The sequence below is a fragment of the Cajanus cajan genome, chromosome 7, assembly GCF_000230855.2.
Source record: "Cajanus cajan strain Asha chromosome 7, NIPB_CcT2T_4, whole genome shotgun sequence".
NCBI lineage: Eukaryota > Viridiplantae > Streptophyta > Magnoliopsida > Fabales > Fabaceae > Cajanus > Cajanus cajan.
In genome coordinates this window covers 52,922,756-52,939,608 of record NC_138523.1, presented here as the reverse complement: position 1 = coordinate 52,939,608, position 16,853 = coordinate 52,922,756, and the positions used below count along the sequence as shown (strand labels likewise).

At 26.6% G+C, this 16,853-nt stretch overlaps 2 protein-coding genes across 2 annotated transcripts; both read left to right on the top strand.

The window, feature by feature from the left end:
• The first annotated feature begins 6,991 nt into the window (after positions 1-6,991).
• On the top strand, positions 6,992-8,151 carry LOC109793119 (heavy metal-associated isoprenylated plant protein 12). Its single transcript, XM_020352593.3, has 3 exons — positions 6,992-7,150; positions 7,256-7,331; positions 7,573-8,151. The coding sequence occupies exons 1-3, from the start codon at positions 7,028-7,030 to the stop codon at positions 7,899-7,901; spliced, it is 528 nt and encodes a 175-aa protein (XP_020208182.2). The 5' UTR covers positions 6,992-7,027; the 3' UTR covers positions 7,902-8,151.
• A 1,766-nt stretch (positions 8,152-9,917) lies between these two features.
• LOC109812643 (heavy metal-associated isoprenylated plant protein 39) lies at positions 9,918-10,981 on the top strand. Its single transcript, XM_029273016.2, has 3 exons — positions 9,918-10,074; positions 10,364-10,439; positions 10,558-10,981. The coding sequence occupies exons 1-3, from the start codon at positions 10,069-10,071 to the stop codon at positions 10,839-10,841; spliced, it is 366 nt and encodes a 121-aa protein (XP_029128849.1). The 5' UTR covers positions 9,918-10,068; the 3' UTR covers positions 10,842-10,981.
• Positions 10,982-16,853: the final 5,872 nt, after the last annotated feature.

Genomic DNA, 16,853 nt, shown 5'->3' with positions numbered 1-16,853 from the left:
TAATAGCTTCTACCTTAATTCCAGTTAAATTCCAAAAACTACATTAGCAAGAATGTATAGGTTGCCATTCAAATGTATGTTGCCTAAAGAAGAAAGATTTTGAACATGTTATATTCTTGATTGGAGTTTAAAAAAATGAATCCAATCATCTTAGATAAAGAATGTTAGGAAGCATTATTTAATTTTTAAAAATAATGCAAAACAAATAAATTGTTGGTCCCATTAATATCAACTTGGAAGGAAGAAACTGTAGAATTAATTGTTAAGTTGCATAAAATTCATCACTTGCCTCCAGTATTATTCTCAATCCTTTTCTTTGCCTTATTTTCATTATCATTCGGTCTCTTTTCTATCTTTCATTTCTCATTTGATATTTTAATTTCTTCTTTTTTTTTCCTCCTATCTAGGATGCATTTTTGTTATGGTAGATTGATGTGTGTTTTGTTCTTAAAGAAGGTGCAAAGGTCTAATGTTTTGTTCTTAAAGAAGGTGCAAAGGTCTACCTGGATACTACACCCAGCAAGTTTAAAAAGTGCTAAAATTCACAAGTAATATAACTTTTTGATTAGCATGTGTAATCCCTTGAATATAAAATTGAAGGTCAAAAATTGTCATATAATACACAATTCTTTTGTCATGTTCTGTCTGTTGCTTAACTTAAATTGAAAAATAAGGTATAAAAACCATTTTTGGCATATTCTTTGGAAGTTTAGGAACCTTTCAAGAATCATGTTTTTCAAAATTGTTCACTACTCATTACTTTAGTGATTGATTCCAATTGATTTTTTTTTATAATAAATTAGCAAAGAATGTATTGTTAAAGTTTTCTTGTATGTTATTTTTAAGTGCAATTTACATTTGGGGGAAATCCGTTGACCATGGTGTTGCTTCAATTGACTTACCGGAGGTTTTGTGTGTTTTTGTTTTTTGTTGTTTATAATTTTTTTTATATTGATGTAAAAAATTGTTTCCTATTTTTCCATTAAGGAGCTTATTATACATTTTGTAGCTTCATGCATGTTGATAGCATGATGTTTTCTGTTTGTCAGATAATATAGTAAATTCCAAAGTGCATAAACCCCAACTCATTCCCTACACCTTAAACACCTACACAAAACAGGCAACTGCATCATGAAGGAAATTAAGAAGAGATGCTGATAATGATTGTAAGAGGAATGAGATGCTGATAAAATTGGAGTTTAGAGATAAAAAATTTGAACTACACTTTTTTGTATATTATTTCTGCATTTAAATCTTATGGAACTGTGGGAAAGGAGTAGGTTATATTTTTTATTTTTTTTTTCATTTTCTTGGATATTGGAGGTGCCGAGGTTAGAGAAGGGGAGGGAAAGAATAATTTGTAATTGAAAGCGCATAAGCTTTGGAATAGAGAGTAAAAAAGGTCAAGAGAGTAATGTTTGTTTGCATCATTGATGGAAACCAAACTTGATTGCATACTCTATTTTACTATGTAATATTGAATAATATGTTTATTTCTAAATTATAAATTAATGTTTATGGTTGTTGAAGTTTCTTTTATTAAGGAAAACTTGTTCAAAAGCGACGATTAATTATAAAATAATTTAATCATTTCATCCCAAAATTGTTATTCAATTTTTTTAAAACCTGTGTTTTCTCTTTTTTAGTTTTGGAGGCAATACAACGCATTAATTTTAAGCCGTTTTGCATATGTCAAGCCTCAATGCAAATGTGACTTCTATTCCAAAGAGAATATAATGTAAGTTTTCTCCCATTTCACATGCTAACATTGGAAAAAAAAACAAAAAGGAATTCATTGCATACTATATTGCTATTGTTGTAAAATGAGTAATCAACAAAAAAAAAATTAATTTAATTTAGATATTTTTTTATACATCCGAAAAGATAAAAAAAAAATGAAAATAAAAACATAATTAACTACTTTTGTGGAGTGTTGCAACCCCACAAATATAGGCCACTAGCAAGTTGCTTATTTAATTAATATATTTAAATTAAAATGTAATATTAAATGTGTTGAAAGAATAAATGTATTAAAATAAAAATATTAGAGATTTATGAAACAAAATAACAAAATTGGATAAAATAAGATTAATTGAGCAAATTTTAAAATATTCAATATATAATTATTAGCTTCAATATAAATTAAATTATGTGAAAGATGTTCGAATATAGAAATAATGCTAATCAAATAAAAATATCTTTCTTCCCTAACAAAGTATTATGACAAAAATGTACATGTAAAAGTTTTCAAATAAAGGGCATGTAATTTTTTAAATTTATGATACATTCTAAAATATTATTTTTGTTTTTTTGGGATGTTTCATGAAAATCTTTTGTTGGGAGATGAGTGATTTGCTGATAAACGAATGATGTCACTTAAGTTTATGTATTGAAGATGTTAAATGGATTTTCTATCTTATAAAAAATTAATTTTTGGAATTTATTGTATATGTTATACATCACTTTTAGACTTGATTATTTATTCACCACAAATAAGGGACTATTTATAATATAAAAAAGAGAAAAATTTACCTTTAAAATAATATTTATTCTAATTTAATTTGTTTAAATACAAGTGCGAAGGCACGAGTTTGCTACTAGTACTCCAATAAAATTGAGACTCTAAACAATGATGAATAGTTAAGATTAATTATGTGAAAGATGTTCGAATATAGAAATAATGCTAATCAAATAAAAATATCTTTTTTTCCCTAACAAAGTATTATGAAAAAAAATGTACATGTAAAAGTTTTCAAATAAAAGGGCATGTAATTTTTTAAATTTATGATACATTCTAAAATATTATGTTTGTTTTTTGGGATGTTTCATGAAAGTCTTTTGCTGGGAGATGAATGATTTGCTGATAAACGAATGATGTCACTTAAGTTTATGTATTGATGATGTTAAATGGATTTTCTATCTTATAAAAAATTAATTTTTGGAATTTATTGTATGTTATACATCATTTTTAGACCTGATTATTTATTCATCATCACAAATAAGGGACTATTTATAATATAAAAAGAGAAAAATTTACCTTAAAAATAATATTTATTCTAATTTAAATTGTGTAAATACAATCAATTAAGCGTGCGAAGGCACGAGTTTGCTACTAGTACTCCAATAAAATTGAGACTCTAAACAATGATGAATAGTTACAAAAGACGTTTAGACATTCTAGCTAGTTAATAATGATTTGCGAAAATTGCATTAGTGTCTCTCCATATTTTTCAAATGATACGATTTTCTCTCTCTAATTTTTAAGTGAATATTTATCTTCTTTATTTATTTAATTAAATGATACATACAACCTTTTATATAAAATAATATCATTTGTGCATTATTAATAAATAATAAATTATTAATATAAGTATTAAAAATTGATAAAATAATATCATTTGTGCATTATTAATAAATAATAAATTATTAATATAAGTATTAAAAATTGAGCGTGACTTGATCTCTTACTCCATTTTAACTTCTAAATTATATATTAAATATATGTATATTGTGATTTTAAAAAAATAAGGAACAATCCAAATAATAAACTAAGAAATTATTATTTTTGAAATTGAAGAGCAATGCAAATTTTTATGAAGAAAACAAATCATTGTTTGTAATTTAAAATTAAATGGTAGACTTATATATAATTAGCATAAAATGAATTAATTTTTATCTTTTTTCCTTTTTTCCACTTGAACTAATGATATTATTCTAAGAAAACTGAGTGATTTTAAAAAATTAGAGAAAGATAATTTAAACAGATCTAAGTGAAAATTTTCCTAATAATTTTATTTGATAATATTTAATAAATACTTATTCTTTATTATAAGGACATTTATGACATTATAAATACTTATCTTTGTCATAGAGACACACTACTCTACCTTAATGTAACTACAAGGCAACTTTATTTTGAGATGGGGTACCCACTCTCAAAATTGTATACTAAGGATCCTATGCTTGACTTGACTTTAGTCAACATTTTCAATTACAGGTTGAGGTGACATTTTGGATCAAGATAGTCTATTACATAAAGTGGATCTTAAGCCAACTTGGAATAAATCAAATGCTCCCCTAAGTTAGCATGCTTAAAGGATAACAATGTTGTGCTTCAGATCTCTGTGATTTTTTAAGATTGTACACTGCAAGATTAAGCCTGACCCTCAGAATGGCAACTCTCTTTCCACATGTGTTTCCTAAGCTTTTTATTTCCACCGCTTGTTTGTTTCTCCTAATTGAGCATTATTACTTTAGCACTTGTTCTTCATTTCTTATGTAATCTTACTTGTTTGGCTTACTTTTGTTTGATTCACTCCCTTAAGTTGATTCTACAAGGTAATTATTATGGTCATTCTAGCACTGGAACGTGGCTAGCAGGATGGTCAAGTAACTAACCTCGAACCTTGACTCAGTTTGGTTGAAAGTTTAGACATCTATGGGATGAAAGAAATAACGAGAGCAAGTTTCATTTGAACAGAGAGACTGTTCATAAGAACAAATATTTCCTAAAATGACCAGAAAAAAAAAAAAAAAACCCTAAATGACATCCCCTTCTATATTATTTTTTTTCCTGTTGTCACGTGTTGAGTCTAGACTATATTCCATCTCTTAGGGGACTTTTGATCATATTCACGAGAATTAGGATTTAGTCCTTTAACTTCCTATTTGGTTTCTAAGGTTATTGAAAGAGGAAAAAGAAAAGGTGAATGGAATCGGACGAAGGACACGTCCTAATAATACATCAATATCTTGCCAAGAGATATTGCTTAAGGTTTCTTCAACTCTCATTTTAGATGAGATCACACTCCAACGGCCAAACAATCTTTTAACTGTATTATAATGCTTAAAATAAAATTGAAAAACTTTTATGCCATTAAAATTTTGAATTCTTACTCAAGACAATTCTTAATAAAGTAAATGATTGATGTCTTCAAAATGAAAGTTCTTTAGAAATGTTTTTCTTGTTCAGAATAACACCTTGAAAAATATTTATTTGTATGTTTAGAATGTTGAGTTCAAAAGTTATTTTCTTATAAGAAAAACTTAATATTTTCAAAGAAAATTTGTTCTCTTCTAATTTTTTTACATGTCATTTCTTGTTTAACTTAAGTATTTTTTGACTTGTCTTTTCAAGTTATTATCTAAATATTTTTTGAACAATGAACTCTCTTCAAGTTTCAACAACTAAGTATTCTTTAAAATAAAATTTTTCTAGACTTCAACTACCAAGTTATTCTTTACAATAAAACGATCTTCAAACTACACGTAATAATACAAAGTTAAAGTTAAAAAATTACTAATTGCTTTGTCTTACTGTTAAGACATAATACAATCAAATTAAGTACAAAGCTTTTTACATAAAGAATGAATATATTTTTTAATGAATGTTCTTCTTTTTTTTTTCTTCTTTCTAAGTCTTCAAGCTTCTTTTTATAGGTGTTTCATGAAAATGATCATTACAAATCCTTTAATATCTCTCATAGAGTTGTTTCATCTATCTTTATTTTCCTTCCTTGTGGAGAGAAGTGTCTGTTGACACATTAAATATATTTTACCAAATTGTCACTTCTTATATACTTAAAGAAACTACTTATCATCTTTAACCTTTATTTGGTGGAGGTGATTTAATAGGGAGGGGATGGATAATAGTGGATTAGAGTGAATTTGAGAAAAAAAATGTTTGGTAGAGGTATTTAAAGAGAATTGTGAGGAATTATTAGAAGTATGTTCCACATTATTTTTTATACCTTCTCCATCGAGGAGATTTTTGTGGATTTTGAAAAATGTATAAAATTACATAAAATTAAAAATATTAATTCTATATATTATAAAGTGAGGGCAAAATAATAATTATAAATATTAAATTTAATATATTTCGCACTTAATTTCACTCAAACAAACAACTACAAATTTCATTCTATTTCACTCAATTTCTTATTTAATTCTTATTAAATCAATTTTCACATATTCTCTTCTATTCCTTCCTCCCCAAACAAAGCCTTAAAATACTAATGGAAGGAATTGGTGGATGTCTCGATCAAAAATAACTTTTTCTTAGACTTCAAATGTTTTAAAGGATTAATTTGTTTGTCCTTTTTATGATGAAAAGTACGTCTTCATTTCTTTCTGAAATACCAAAAAAAATTTTTTATTCATTTTGATTTGTTAAGCAATAACATAAATAAATATAATTTAGTTATTAAACATTATAAATAATATATATATATATATATATATTAAATGCATTTGTCTTATAATCAATATAATTTATAGATTATATCATAATAATAAATCGTCATATTATAATTCATCTCTTTAAAAAAGTCTAAATTTGTTAATATTAAAATTGATACCTTGATGAATTCAACATCCTCTTTTGATATAATAATTATGTTAATTTTAAATTATATAGAATTTTTTTTTTTCTAATTGTAAAAAGGTTTATCCAAAGAGAACCGAAGTTTAAATTGTACACGTGACATGCACCTAAATAGTGAAGGATGAAGCAGTCAGACGCGGAGACGAATATGCAACGAAACAACGCAGTCCTCAATATCATCATCACCAAGACTTCTTCTCACCCACTCATGTCATTTTCTACGAATTTAAACACGAAATACCCTCATGCTTTCCTCGAAACTTTCCGCGCCACACCTTTCACCTAAATATTTCAGCTTACCCAACTTTTTCAATTAAACAACTAAATACTATCATTTTATGTATTTAATTATAAATAAGGTTTTTAAAAAATTAATAACAAAGAAATTTAGATAGACCAAAAGCCACAACAGTTGCCATTCTCTGATGGAATTTAAAGACAGTAACATATATGATGTCATTCCATAAATACTTTTTAAAAAAAATTATACCAAACATTGTAATCTAATCTTTAAATTTCTAGAAACTAAAAATTAAAAAATACTTACAGTACCAAACAAACAATGAGTATAGATGGGAAAACAATAGCATTCATGGACTTGTTGGATTGACTTGACTCTGCCTGTCTCTTTACCAAGTACTATAAATGTTCCTGAACCTTATTATCATTTCACAACATTTTGAAATCCAAACACTATCTCTTCCTCTTCCACAATTTTTACTAACACTCCTTCTACCTCAGCTCTCAGAAACATCAATGACAATGAAGGTCAGTCTTCCAATTTCAACCTGTGCTTTGTCTTTGATCCTTTCCTTGCATATTCAAACTAGACTGTTGAGTAGTCCTAACAACTGTTTGATTTTTCTGTAACAGAAAGTTGTGTTGAAGGTGGAAATGCATGAAGACAAAATCAAGACAAAAGCCATGAAGGCTGTCTCTGGCATTTCAGGTATTCAATTGAATTGAATCTCAACTTCTTATGTTCCACCTCTCTTTGGCTTCTCTGCTTTCAATGCTCTGACCAATTGAGAAAAGGAGGAAATCAAAATCAAAATGAAGACAAAATAAAGAGAAAAGAAAATAATATATTGCAATAAAGTGTTTCAAGAAACAAAGTCCATATCATATAGCATCAATGATTCTCTTATATTTAGTGGTATACTAAAATTGCATTTGAAATATTGTTGCAGGGGTTGAGTCAGTTTCTGTGGACATGAAAGACAAGAAATTGACCTTAACTGGGGACATCGATCCAGTTCAAGTAGTAGCCAAGCTAAGGAAGCTTTGTCGCACAGAAATAGTTTCTGTTGGACCAGCAAAAGAGGAAAAGAAGGAAGATCCTAAGAAAGATGATAAAAAGAAGGAAGATCAGAAGAAAGATTCAACAAAAGACAATGTGATAGATCCACTCAAGTTCTACCCAACCTGTGCCTATTATTATCAGATGAAACCACAATACAATCCTTATTACAGTGCCATATGTGTGGAAGAGGATCCTAATAGCTGTGTCATCAGCTAAATTTTTTTATTACTGAGTGCATTTAATTCAGAAAAATAATCGAAAAAATTATGTATTTTTTCTCCCTTTCTCCGTTTGTTTTTTATGATTTATAATGAGGGATAGTGTGGCCAAACCAGTAAGAGTATTATGGAGTACAGGATTAGATTTTGTTGGTTTTAAACGTAAATTAAAATTTATGCTGAACATTGATGTCTTATTCATATGTCACAACTATGAAAAATTCGGCGATCGAGTAAATTTAAGTGCACGTGTGTTTCTTTCGATATTTCAAGCTTTTTTGTTTTTATGTTTGGAGACCACATGCATAAAAGTTTTTAGTTATTGTTCTCTATAAAAACTTTACACACATCAGTGACTTACTCTTAAGAATCAACTCTTAAAGTGTTGATTATGATATTTGGGAAAGCTTACTAAAAGTCTAAATCTATAGGAGTTAGTCTTACTGTGGATATATTATAAAATAAAAAAAAAAAAAAACTCAATGTAAACAAACTCTTAGAAATTTTGATGAATACATATTTTTTACCATTCTGGTAAGAGTGTCATATTAGGATACAATGATAGATAATAGATATATCAAGAGATTGAGGTAATATGTACCGTATTAAGTTCGAACTCTAATGCATTCATTATAATTCCAATGGATAAAAAAAATACTACATGATTATAATAAAAACAAAATAACTTCTAAATTTAATGTCTTGTAATAGTGTTATTTTATTGAATTAATTTTTCTTTTACAAAGGATGCTTATATGTAACAAAAAAAATCAACAATTTTTTTAGTAAAATGATTATATTTTTAAAGATGATTTTTTTATGCAAGAAAGTAGAACAATACAATTAAGTATTATATTTAAAATCAACAAATTATTAATTCAAGCATAACCGAATCAATCTCTTCAAACATGTTATCAGGTTTAAACTTTGTAAATGTAAAACACATAATTGAGAGGAAATACTCCATCAAAAATAATTAATAAGATTTTTTTAATGAAGAATAATCATTAATAAAAATTAACTGATACTTCATATAAATAATATAGTTATTAAAAAAACATTATATTCAAAAACTATAACTTAGTATCACTCGAAGGCATTGTTATTGAGAATCTTCATAAACTTAATTGACTTAAGAAGGATGGATCCAAGAAAGAGGTCTCCATTGATTTCTTTAGTAAAAAAATTACATATAGATATAATTTTTTTTATACAGAAAGTAGGACAACAATTAAGTATAATATTAAAAAAAACTATAATTATAAGGATCATCCCAGGACTTGCACTACAACAAAATTTGTTATTAACGACAATTATTTAATGACAATAATTTAATTGTCGCCATATATAAAAATATTAATGACTAATATATAATAGCCACTAAAAATGTATTTATATTATACTAAAGTTTATTATTAGTGACAATTATTTGTTAAAAAAAACTTAAGTCCCACATCGATTAGAGATAAGATAATTAAATAGTATATAAGTGAGTAATAATTATTACCTTACATGTTCATTTTATAGGGTTGACTCTTAATTCACTTTTCTAAATTGGTATCAAATCATCAATTATTATCAAATTTAATAGTGTTATAAAATAATTAGAGAGCAACTTTCACCTTATAAATCTCACATTTTTTAAGAAACAAGACAACTAAAAAATATATAAATAAAAGAGAACCCTCATCTTATAAATCTCACATCGAGATAAAAAAAATTATATAAGTTATGAATTTATAAAAGAAAATTATAAGAATAAATTATTTAAAGTAAATGAGACAATTGAAAAAAATAATTTTTAATAGCCTTTAAAATGGTTACTAGAATTGCCATTAAAAAAAATAAGTTTTTTTTGACAATTTAATAGATCTTTACCAGTATTTTATATAAATGTCGGTAATAGTATTAGCGACACTTGATACATCAGCCTTTATTTAAATGCTGGTAAAAAAATAATGGTTATTTATATGGCCGCTAAATAATAAATTAATTGTCACAAAAAATTTATTTTGGTGTAGTGTTGGTTGATACGCTGTTTCCCTGTGTTGATTTATTTTATTTTTCTTTAAATATCTTCAAACAGAGCTTCATTAGTGAATTCCATAGCAGGCTGCTTCGCAATTACCCTTTGGCTTTCGCTAGCAGCCTTCAACGCCTCGTCAATGAATGTTAGAAAGATTTCTTCTCACTTCTTAGTTTTGTAGTTTCTAGTTTCATGCATCACTCATCATCAACTATTATTTCTGCATTCATGTTTATTTTTTAAGTACTAGCACTGTTAGTCTTAGAGAGACAAAAGTTTGAGATCTCGTGTCAAAGTTTCAACCACGCCTTTTAAAATTACAGTGAAGATCGGTTATGTTATTCTCATAATTTTTGCCAGTTTTTATTACAAGGGTCCTAACTCCTAACACTAACAGACAGTTCTCTATTTTATTTTATTTTTCTTTATGGCAGAAAATTGTGCTAAAGGTGGAACTACAGGATGACAAAATTAAGAAAAAAGCCATGAAAGCAGTCTCCAATATTTCAGGTTTGAATTTCAATTTCAATCTCTTGTAATTTCGTTACTCACCGAATGAAGAAATTAAAAACCATAGCAAAAAGTGTGTTTTATATTATAGTATCCAAAATTGAATGATTTATTGCAGGGGTTGAATCAGTCTCTATGGATATGAAAGACCAGGAATTGACCTTAACTGGAGACATGGACCCCGTGGTTGTGGTGGACAAGCTGAGGAAACTGTGTTACACTGAGATACTCTCGGTTGGACCAGCCAAGGAAAAGAAGCCAGAGACCCCAGAACTAGAAGATCAAAATCAGTACATGCCTGGTATTGTGATGGTCTGCGAAGCCTATCATAATCAGATGAGCCAACCACATTATTATTACACAAGTGTGGAAGAGAATCCTAATCCCTGTGTCATTTGCTAACTTAAATTTAGAACACCATGCTACTCAAAACAAAATAACATGCTTGTTCAAGAGTTGTGCTGCTGCATTTCAATCTCACCTTTCGTTTCTCCCTTTCCTATTCTTAGTTAATTCCTGGTTTAAATATTTTTTTCATCTTCTATTTTCGTGTGAAATTTTAATTTGATTGTTTATCTTTTACGATATTTGTTTTGGTATTTTAATTTTTAGAGGTAATGTTATCTTATAAGAATGGCTTAAAACCAAATGACTTAATTAAAAGAAAATGAGGGTTAACAACATATTATTTAATATACTTCATTTAACACATTCTTGTATTTTGTTGATAAGAAAAAAACAAATATTATTTTATTAGTTAAAATTTGAGAATTACAAAATTCAATATTAAAGTAGATAATTTCACCATCAAATTTTATGATTTTTAATAAATTGAAGCTATTTAAAGAGTGCAAAAGTGTAATTTAACATTTTTCTTAAAATAATCACTTAAAATCACATCATCATTGTTACTATTCTTATCATTATCATTATTTTTATTGTCACTATTATTATTATTATTATTATTAATTTTTTTTAGTTGTTGTCATCATTATCTACATCTATTTTAATCAAATAATTAAATTTTTTAAATTTATTTTCATGTAAGAAAGTTATTATATGATATTCCTTTTATTTATCTATCTATCTCTATCTCTCTCTATTATATGATATTCCTTTTATTTTTTAGTTGGATGTATAATTTTATGTTATTTAATTATTATTATTTAACTTTTGTGTGTGTGTTAATGTTATCAGACTCAACTTAAATCGACTGGTTCGATTAGTTGACCTGAGAATCAAACACCTAACTGATTTGTGCAAAGTATTAGATCATATATGCTTATAAATCGATGTGAACTGGTTTAACTCGAGTAAGTTTGGACACATTAATCTATTGATCGTTGACTTAGTAAGACAATACTAATTTAATTCAGGCACCCTTGAGTTAGTAAGACTTGATGCATCGTACAATTTTTATTTTTTCTTTTTTTTAAAAAAGCCACTGGCCCATATGCATAAGAGGGAGTAGAAGTTAGCCCCCTTAGATTATTTAAAGAGAACTTAATTACCACTATATCACCACAAATTAGTTGAAAATATATGACAAAACCATTAACATAAATTATATATTTAATAATATACTGATTTATATTATTCAACTAGTAACTCACTAGTTCCCTCAATAATCCAATACTTTAACTAACTCAATCATCGGTCGAATTCTAATAATATTACTTATTTTTATATATGCATTCGTACCGATATACAAAGTTTACCTGTCAAAGTTGGATCGAGATTATACATATACTCTTGTATTCAAATTTACTTGCCATACTTAATATACATATATACAATGATAATTAAACATAAACAAATATTACTGAAACTTAATAGATCAGTATTCTTTGGTGTAAGAAAAAATATTATTATTCTTTAGTTCTCTTTGCGACTGTATGAGACGGGAATTACGGAGTCGTAAATTAACCATTTTATATTAGGTCTATCACTACTCTATTAGACATAAAAGTTTATAATTTTGTTATTACAAAAGTTTATTGTAATTTATAATTGTTTTTATATATGATATATAATAAAATATTTAAATATTATTTTAATTAAAATATTGAAGTATTTTTAATCAATATTTTTCATGAGTCCGAACGTCTAGGTTTGGAAATGTATAATTAACTGATGATATAAAACTTTTAGCAGTAATTATAAATAAAAATTAAGTTCTTCCTAATTTACAGCCAATAAATTTTTTCTAATTTCATTTCTGACGACTGTAACAGGTGAATGAAAAGCTTCGTGAATCCGAAAGTGACAGATCCCTATATGGTCTCCTTTGGATATTCTACTCTCTGTCCTATGGTCTTCTTTGAATATTCTAGTCTCACTCGTTCAAACATTTTCATGCAAGTGGTTTCTTTAAAATAAAAAAATAAAAAACAAAAAAAAAACACACTGGTTCAATCCAAAACTCCCTTTTCTGCCATTTAAAATCTCAAGCTCGATCATGTTAGAATTTAATTAATTTTCACTATCGTGGTAGATCAAAGTCACTTTCTCCAAAGGTTCATATATAGTTAAATTAGGTGCAAGTTGTATGATATATAGTCGGTCAAATCAAAAACAGATCACATGCATGGAGCATAGAGGCTTTGCTCTATATCAATTAATTAATAACGAGTGTTTAGGTACGTGTGAAAACAATTTATATGGACAAATAAAGGATCTATAGAAAATTTGATGGTTCATTCACCTTTGAACTAGTTGACTCTCCTTCATTAATTAATACAAGACAGGGGTCTCACTAGTTGGATCTGTCTGGGTTAACTATTTAAATGCACCAATTGAAAAAATATATATATTCCCCTTAATCAACATGTTTAGCCAGTAATGAGATCTGGAAAGCCACATAGCTACGAGAGAGAAAAACAAAGAAAAAAAGAAGAAGAGATATAATAAATGATATATTGTATATAATATGTGTCTCACAACTCAAAATATTAATCACGTGGCTTTCCTGCTGATAGAGTAAAGAGATTTATTTATTTATTTATTTTTAAACATATAACAGCTAAAAGGAAAATAAAATAAAAGTAGTAAACGAGAATAAAAGAAATAAATAAAAAAGTGAGGTTTTTTTTTTTTTTTTTTTTTTTTTTTTACATGTAAGAGAGAGTGGAGATTTAGGCTTTTGGCAAGCATTCTACGTAATAACTAGGGAAAGAAATTAAATACGGAAATAAAATGGAAAAAAAAATGATAGAAAAATAGAATATTTTATTGGGTATGATCTATTCATAATTTTCTTTTAAGAGCAACAAGTGAATTATCTAATAATATAAATTAAAGTTCTCTAATTTTGTTTAAAATTGAGAGACCTTACAAGTATTATACTAATATCATTACATGATGTCAACACTTAACATTTTCTTTTTTATTTTTGGTGAGTTCATTTAACCAATTACTTCTAGACAAGTCAATAAATTCAAACTCTAAAAACAAATTAGGTGAATGAACTCCTTCTTTTTCCCCCCTCACCTGGTTTCAAACTTTAATCTAGGTCATGAATCTGTAATATGCAACAAAATTACTATAAGAAATTTTAGCCTCGAAACAAAATCTATGACTATTCAAGAATGTGGTATATATTGTGATTTCGTCTTGACACTTATTTATATGTTTTTGTATTTTAACATTCTGCAAATTACCCTTCAACAGTTTTAACTACTAACACGGCCAATTACTTGTATTTAGTGTAAATTTGAATTTGTGTCAAAATTCTATAAATATGAGACACGTCCAAGTTGATTTTGTCGTAGAAACGTCAAATGTGGACGTATTAACCTCGTAAAAAAAGTGCTTAAAGAATAAAAAATGAGCTGCTTCTCTAATCCGCCAATGTCATTATAGGAGTATTCATCAACCTCCATAGCCTTAACTCTAGAATCATACCAGAAGGCAGGGTATCAAAGATTAAGTAACTATCCTTATTAACACCAATCAGATCCCCAGCCAACCACAGGAAGAAAGATTGTCTACTATATGCCATCTTTTAACAATATTAGTATTTTAGCCCGTGAATATTTATTATATATAACTAAAATTTATATTAAAAATACATGTATAATTAAATATTATATTTAAATGTGTAAATTATATTTTAAATTTATAAATAAATATTATTTATATACATAAATTATATTTTAGATTTATGATGTGATATAATAATATTTTTTAATTATATAAGAATTTAATTTATAAATAAATATAATAAATAAAGTTTGAAATAGGTAGGAGATGAAAAGAATTGATTTCTCTATATATGAAATAGGTAGGAGAATTTAATTTAGATCTATGTAGTTTGTATTTAATATATATATGAAGTGATTTATTTCACTATTAGAATTTCTCGTATTACATGCGATTTTTCCTGTTTCTACAAATTTTTCTGTGAAAATTTATCTGCAGTTAATATCTTCGTGGATAATATGTTTTTGCAAATTTTAAAATTCGCAAGAAATTTTCCTACAAAAAAAATTCGCTGGAAAGTTTCCTGCAAAAAAAAAATTGCAGGAAAGTTTCCTAAAAAAAAAATTTGCAAGAAAGTTTCCTGTAAATTTTTTCCTAAGAAATTCTGTAGAAATATTTTTTATAAAAAAATTAAAAAAACTACTATAAATTCTATCAATAATTCTTCAACTTTCAAATGTTCACAATAAATTCATTCGAAATATTTATTTCCACGCCTCCAACATGAGATACATAATATTTTAAATTATAAGATCATAGATTATAAGCTTAACACTCAACCATACAAATCAACTTGCAAGGTAAGTGTTGTCCCAACTTATATACTCTTTAATTGTTTTATTTTCAATCGATGTGGGACTTGATGTTTTTTTTAAAATATTAAACTTATAAATTTAAATATTTTTTTATTTTTCCTGCAAATTAAAATTGGCAGGAAAATCTGCAGGAAAAGTTACCTGCAAAATTTTTCTACCATTTAATAAACATTACTTGAGAATTTATTTTTGCAAGAAAATCTGCAAGAAACAAAATAAAATTCTTATAATATTTTCTGCAAAGTTTTACCAAGAAAAAAAATTTCTATGATCATTAAAATTGTAGCAAAATTTGCAAAAATTTCTTGTAGATTATTTTTCATAAAAAAATTTGTAAGAAACATCTGTAAATTATTTTTTGCAAATAAATTCGCAAAAAATTTATGCGAATATTTTTTTTTGCAGGAAAATTCGTAAAAAAAGATTTACGAATATTTTTTTCAGAAAAATTTGCAGAAAAATAACATTTTTCTAGTAGTGTTTATAGAGAAAAAATTAAAAAAAATGACAATATACTTAAGATAAAAGACTAAAATAATTTCATAATAATTAAAGAATAAAATGTAGAAATTATAACTATTAAACATATATTTATAAATATTTAATAGGATACAATTATTTAAAAATTAAATTAAAAAAGTTGAATAATAGATTAAATAAGCAAACAAGCAACAGTTAAAATTAATACATGATTGTTCTAAATTTTGGTATGCAACTCCATTCAATACTTGGAATGAAAGCCTTGATATAATTCCTAGATTCGTTGGTAGGCCACTCGCATTTGTCATGTTTTAGCAGGTCATGAGACCTTAGTGCGAAGGGAAGTGTTGGGATATATATCAGCAGTTCTATAGTCACCAATGTTTTCTTTATTTATATTGTAAAGGCATAAAAAAAATGAGTTAATTACCTATATACTATTAATATAAAGTTTTTTTTACACTGATAATAAATTATTTTTTAATAATTTTATATCAATTATTTATTTAATAAATTAAAAATAAAATAAAATAATTAAAAAAAATATGATTAGTTGTTAGTGTAAAAAAATGATTAACTCAAGAAAAATAAGGAGCATTGTTAGTAAAAATATAATGGGAGAAAACCGATATTATTCTATTTTGAATAACCTCGATACCTTTTGATAAGACAATATCAGTCGTAAAAAAAAAATGAACAGTATAGATAAGTGAATTGTTAAGCTACTGTGAATTCCCTCCCAACTGTACAATTAATCATAACAATGCCATAGCTATTTGATTTAGTAAAAATTCTTAACAAATAGCATCTCCTAGTAACAAACAGTTGTGTAGCTCTTAGGACAGGTTGGCAGTGGCAGTAATGTAATGTCCGAGCAGTCTTCCGAAGAGCCTTTTTTCCCTAGGAAGGAAAAAAACAATCCTCTCCATTTCTTTTTCTATCGATTTCTTCCATTGCCATGCTTTTGACAAAATAAATGACACTCTTGGTTAGGTGCTGTGATACATCGCTATTTCATTTATATCTTTAAAACTATTGTAATAGAAGAAATGAAAAGAAAAAAATGTAAATGATCTTAACTCGGGCCAGCTAGTCAATGCAAGCATTACCCTCCCATAATATATGTTTAATAATAATA

What these genes read in the sequence shown, in the direction of transcription:
- LOC109793119 (XM_020352593.3), top strand. Translation starts at nt 7,028, where the DNA reads ATGTTCCTGAACCTTATTATCATTTCACAACATTTTGAAATCCAAACA. An exon ending in AAACATCAATGACAATGAAG is followed by an intron (nt 7,151 to 7,255) that starts GTCAGTCTTCCA and finishes TTTCTGTAACAG; the next exon opens with AAAGTTGTGTTGAAGGTGGA. An exon ending in GGCTGTCTCTGGCATTTCAG is followed by an intron (nt 7,332 to 7,572) that starts GTATTCAATTGA and finishes ATATTGTTGCAG; the next exon opens with GGGTTGAGTCAGTTTCTGTG.
- LOC109812643 (XM_029273016.2), top strand. An exon ending in AGCAGTCTCCAATATTTCAG is followed by an intron (nt 10,440 to 10,557) that starts GTTTGAATTTCA and finishes GATTTATTGCAG; the next exon opens with GGGTTGAATCAGTCTCTATG.